A 5430-nucleotide genomic window follows, 5' to 3' on the forward strand; every position below is an offset into this window, starting at 1 on the left:
TATAATGAATAATATGATGTAAAATGGGAGTGAAGAAATCAATGGCTTGAAAAAATGAGCTCCACTCTTTCAGATCCATTGGCATATCACAGCGGGGAAACTTGCTGTGTTGCAGCAGCAAAAAGGACAGTCAAAAGAAGAACCCCAGTACAAGAAATAATAAGTAAACATGCAATATAATCACAAGAAAATATAAATTGAATTGTAATAATTTATACAGTGTGGGCAGAATACAGTGTAACACAGGAGCCATTGAATTGCACAGATAGAAATGAGTACAGTTAAATGACTTAAAACCTGAGTGAGTTTATAGTCCCAGAATCTGTGAGTGTGTGTCTTACAGTCTAACAGCTGCAGGAAGGAACGACTTAAACAATCTAACCTTCCTCCGACATACACATATGGACAAAAGCACATTCCACCTACAGGAGCTTTTATGACATCGTAGAAACCTCAAATAGAGCCACATGTGGCTCGCAATCTCCGTTCTAGTTCATCCCAAAAGTGTTCGATGTGGTTGAGGTCAGGGCTCTGTGAGGGACAGTCAAGTTCTTCCACACCAAACTCACCCAACCATGTCTTTATGCATTAGGATTTTCCTTCACTGGAACTAAGGGGCCCAGTCCAACCAATGGCAATGGGACTGAATGAAACACTTCAATTCGGTGATTAAAGGGATAGTGCACCACTTTTCCGATGGAGGGGTGGGTGAAGTGTTTGAGTTCACAAATTCTCCCCATTTACACCATATGACAACATCAGCGAGAAGTGCAGCTATTGCGAGTTCTCGCAAGTATCGCTGATGTCGTCACGTGACATTTAGGCTAAAAACACGATGTAAATGATGCCGTTTCAAGTTGAAATTGAATGTCAGGGGCTTACGGACCCTTGGATGACACCACAGGAGCAGTATGGAGGCATGTTGTTTGTTTTTCTGTTGTTTTTTTTACGTTTGAAGAAGTGGTTGCCATTTACTTTAATGTTATTGGATTCGGCTGCAACACTCTTTACCCCTGAAACTCCAAAAGTGTTCTGTGGACTCAAACTCTTCCCCCACCCCTCCATCGAAATAGTGGTGAGTAGATAACGAGTGAATTTTCATTTCTGGTTGAACTATCCCTTTTAAGCCAATACTTCTGTCCACATAGTGTGCAAGCAATCATCTGGTAGATGCTTTTGGTTTGTGATTCAGCAAAGAACTCCACATTTTACAACAAATATCTTTCAACACCGTTCCAACGCTGTTGTTTTGCTGTCACTGCATCACGCGCGACATTTGCACAGTGGACGAGTTCAAAAGGAAAGCCCACACGTTGCAGTATATGATTGACTGGAGATTTACAAATAGCTGTAGTGGCGAGGTCACCGCCGCGGGGTGTCGCTGCAGGCACAAAGACACGGTGGGTGTATCTATATATATCTATCTGAGGTATGTCCACGTGACCAACGGGACCGGTTTATGCAAATGAGCAGTGAGGACAGGAGCCGGAGCTCAGGAGTCAGCGTCAGACTCGACACTCTCGTTGCAGCTCGCACACGCTCGTCCTGGAGATTGTGGGACAGCAACAAGCCGCTCGGATGTGCAATATGACTTTAGAAGAAAGCAGCGGGGACAACTCGTCGGAAAGGTTCGCTCTTACTCTTGTTATTCACACGTGCACCTTTTTATTTAACCGGTCTTGCGACTCTGTGGAGGAAGAACCCCCGAACTCGCTTTAACCTGGACACGTTCAGTTTCGACTCTTTCTTCTGTCAGGTGCTTTTCTGTGTCGCTTTATGCTAGTTAGCAGCTTTAGCAGTTCAAGCTAACGTGCATTGTGTGTGAATGATGGACAGATGGACCTTTATTGTCTTCTCTGTTTACTACAGCGTGTTACTCCTGCACTGATGACTTTTTGTCATTCAGACCCAGGGTCCAGGGAAAATACAACACACCATAGATTAAAATACACACAAACATGTATATAAACATGTAAATATTAATGTCTAGCATAGAGACAACCACATCAATGCCTTTGCAGCGTATAGTGTTAAACTTGTTATTTGATGCAGCCAAGATGATTTCATTTTCAGAATCTTTGATAAACGAATACACGAGATTCCTTAGTCAAAACATTTCAGTGCAATGTTACATCAGTTGTTGTCATTCACAATATTTAACTTGGGCCTAAAATGTGATCTAATATATGATGTTATGTATATATTTTGCTTGTTGACTTTTCGGTAAACGTGTGCTATGTGTGTTTCCTCAGGATGGACTCGGTGGCCAAAGCGTTAGAGGAGGTCCTGAGCTCTGCATTGCCTCAGGGTTGCATCACTGTCGGTGTGTACGAGGCAGCAAAGTCACTGAACGCGTAAGTTAAAAATAGTCTGAACGGCTGCAGCTCTGACACCGATCATTCAGGGTGAGTGTGGGATTGTTCTTTATACTAATCCGTGTCCTTGTTTACCACAGGGACCCAGACAACGTGGTGTTGTGCCTGCTGGCCACAGACGACGAGGAGGAGGACGTGGCTCTTCAGATTCATTTCACCCTAATCCAGGCGTTCTGCTGCGAGAATGACATCAACATCCTGCGGGTGAGCAACATGAGGCGTCTGGCGGAGATCCTCGGCGGAGTGAAACCTGGAGGGGAGCCCATGGACCTGCACTGTGTTCTAGTTACTGTAAGTGTCATTACTCACGTCTGTTTACAGTGCAACTGCAGCACATTGCTCACTTCCCCTCAGACGGTAAAACGAGTCGTTCTCCCGGCCTTTGTCATATATTGCAAGAAACTGTTGTGCATGGTTGTGCAATGTGAATGATTTCAGACTGTTTGCACGTTCATAAATCAGCAGGTGGTAACTGCTTTGTCCCTTCTCCTGCAGAATCCCCAGTCGTCCCTGTGGAAGGACCCTGCGCTGAGCAAAGTGAACCGATTCTGCAGAGACAGTCGCTGTTTGGACCAATGGGTGCCTGTCATCAACCTGCCCGACCGATGAAATGGAATATGAATGTATCGTGTGCATTTTGAGGGGAAAAAAAGTAACTTCACAAGGCCTGTGTTAATGTCTGTGTTGGACTCCTTTGGAACGTGCCCCAGAGACAGACAGAGACGGGAGGGGCTGGCGAGAGAGAACGCACGAGAAAGAGCTACGTTCCAGCAAATTTACCAGGTCAGGGTGAACCCATGGGCCAAGAAAGGGTGACTCAGCAGTCTTGGTTCCAGGATTTCCAATGTATGACCGCGCCTTTCTCTGCCGAGATAGAAGCCTTTACAGGAAACTGAATCATGTGAGAGGAGAAGCACACGTGGTGGTGAGCACACGCACGGCACTGAGGGGGGAAAAAAGCAGAGACAGAGCGCCTCAGTTGACAAGACTCCAAGAACCTGACCACACTGGAGAGGACCAGTCAGAGCTCTCAGCCTGAGGAAAAATTGACCAAACTCCAAGCATTTCTTTGACAGCACATTTATTTAATACTATTTAAGACTTGTCACTTTGATAACTCTAAAGGGAAAGTTTTCAAAGCTTATTGTTATTATTATTATTATTATCTGAAGGGCATTGCAATGTTTAGACTTGTCCACTAACTGATATTTTTATGTGTTATTAATTTAATGAGTCATATTTATTGTGCATTATTTCATGTAATTTGTCAAGGTGACTGAAATAAACAAAACAAACAACAGTTTCTTGGGTGGTTTTGCATAAATGATTTCCTGTTGCGACAGGTGAGCATGCAGGAAGTCACATGTTATCCTGAGTTCCTCAGGACACGCCTCCCGTGCCCCTGTTTTCCCTCAGGGTTTGGATATTGACCTGGTGTTTTACTCATGTTTCTGACCTTATCTGTTGGACCAACAGCAAAATTGTAATTTACTTCAGTAGTCTGCCACCTTGATTTTTATTTGACTCATACTGTTAATTTAAACCAAACCATTTACGTGCTCTGGTCTAAAGCCGGAGATTCCTTGTAATCCGCTTCACTCCCACATGGGAACTCCGGTAAAATGTGACCTTTTGCATATTTTGAATATCTAGTTACATTGAGGGGAGGAGAATTCCCATTGTAGTTAAATGTGAGTGGGATGGCGCTCGTCGTGATGACGCTTACTTCACAGCCCTCTGCATCTACGTAATCACGGCTAAATTTACTGCTGAGGGGATTAAAAATAGCAGGGAGGCAATAAGGGAAAACCCACGTTGATGAACCATTTCAGGCTGCAAAAGAGAAAACCAGAACCTATTGGTGCTTGCACAGAATGGGGAGGGACAAAGCCTTTTTTACACAGAGGGTCACAAGACAATGGATGCATGAGTCAGGGCTATTCCCGTCTCCATTGGCAGAGCTGAGCAGTACTTATGCTTCATGGCTAAAAATAGCCCCATTAATAGAGGCGTTAAACTGACACGACAATAGCAACACTTGTAATTAGCAGGTAGTGTGCGCAGAGAGGCCAGTCTGCCACTGAGATGTCAGTGTGCAGCCAAGGATATGACGAGGACAGCAGACCTCCCCCGTGGTGCTGCCGGGTAGTGGATAACAGATGAGGAGGGAAAAGTGGGTCAAAATGCAGGACTGACTGGAAGACCGGAATGTGGGGTGGGACAGTGGCTGGAGGCTCTGTGGCTCTGTGAAATTGACTGAAGTTAAAGGCGGCCATTTGCAAATGTGATGTACGGAGGACAAAACCTGCAGGTCTGCACGCAGCTGAACAGATCTCCCTTCGGTCAGTCCACGGCAGGACACTCATCACAATTTAAATGACACTGTACAGTAGCTTTGCAGCTGTCTTCCTTTAGGGAAGCGAATGATCAGCAGAACAGAAAACATGTTTAGTTCCAGGTGAAGATTGTGCATCTAGATGACCCACAAATATGCCAACGTAAGTGTACCCACTAAAAGTAGGTGAGATATTGGCGATACTAGATGACGGGCTTATCTCAGAGCTTCTCCATGAAACTGACAGGTAACACAATCATTGCGAAAGAGGCTGCTATGAACCAGTACTGTCGGCCTGACGAGCGAAGATTACATCAATGTGGGCCAGCATATGGGCTGACCTTGTTTTGGATGTAACATCATACCTGTGGAGACAGAGACAGGAGAGAAATGGCTGCCCACGGGAGCAGAGATTATTCATAACAGGCTGACCGTGGCCTGGGGCTGCTCCGCTGAGGAACTGGAGCAAACCGCAAATTGTTGGTGTTCTCCTGACCTAATCCTTAGATGCACTTGTTTGAAAGTGGCGACCAGTGATTTCAATAAAGCAAGTGCTTAACAACCGAATTCGTTAATGACTAATTGCCCAAATGAATAGTTTTAATGTTGTCAACATAAAAAAAAAAGACACTATCATCAATACCGGCAGAGACAAGACTGATCTGTTTCTGATAAATACAGAGTTTACTGTTCAGTGCAGGGCACCTCCTTTAAAAGGGA

At 44.8% G+C, this 5430-nt stretch overlaps 1 protein-coding gene across 1 annotated transcript; it reads left to right on the top strand.

Moving 5' to 3' along the window:
* Positions 1 to 1464: 1464 nt before the first annotated feature.
* On the top strand, positions 1465 to 3678 carry gadd45ab (growth arrest and DNA-damage-inducible, alpha, b). The gene is made up of 4 exons (XM_034583692.1): positions 1465 to 1628; positions 2253 to 2354; positions 2456 to 2666; positions 2871 to 3678. Exons 1-4 carry the CDS (start codon positions 1579 to 1581, stop codon positions 2982 to 2984), a joined length of 477 nt encoding a protein of 158 aa, XP_034439583.1. The 5' UTR covers positions 1465 to 1578; the 3' UTR covers positions 2985 to 3678.
* The last annotated feature ends 1752 nt before the right edge of the window (positions 3679 to 5430 follow it).

The sequence above is a fragment of the Hippoglossus hippoglossus genome, chromosome 4 (assembly GCF_009819705.1).
Source record: "Hippoglossus hippoglossus isolate fHipHip1 chromosome 4, fHipHip1.pri, whole genome shotgun sequence".
Lineage (NCBI taxonomy): Eukaryota > Metazoa > Chordata > Actinopteri > Pleuronectiformes > Pleuronectidae > Hippoglossus > Hippoglossus hippoglossus.

What these genes read in the sequence shown, in the direction of transcription:
- gadd45ab (XM_034583692.1), top strand. Translation starts at nt 1,579, where the DNA reads ATGTGCAATATGACTTTAGAAGAAAGCAGCGGGGACAACTCGTCGGAA. An exon ending in GGGGACAACTCGTCGGAAAG is followed by an intron (nt 1,629 to 2,252) that starts GTTCGCTCTTAC and finishes GTGTTTCCTCAG; the next exon opens with GATGGACTCGGTGGCCAAAG. An exon ending in GCAGCAAAGTCACTGAACGC is followed by an intron (nt 2,355 to 2,455) that starts GTAAGTTAAAAA and finishes TGTTTACCACAG; the next exon opens with GGACCCAGACAACGTGGTGT.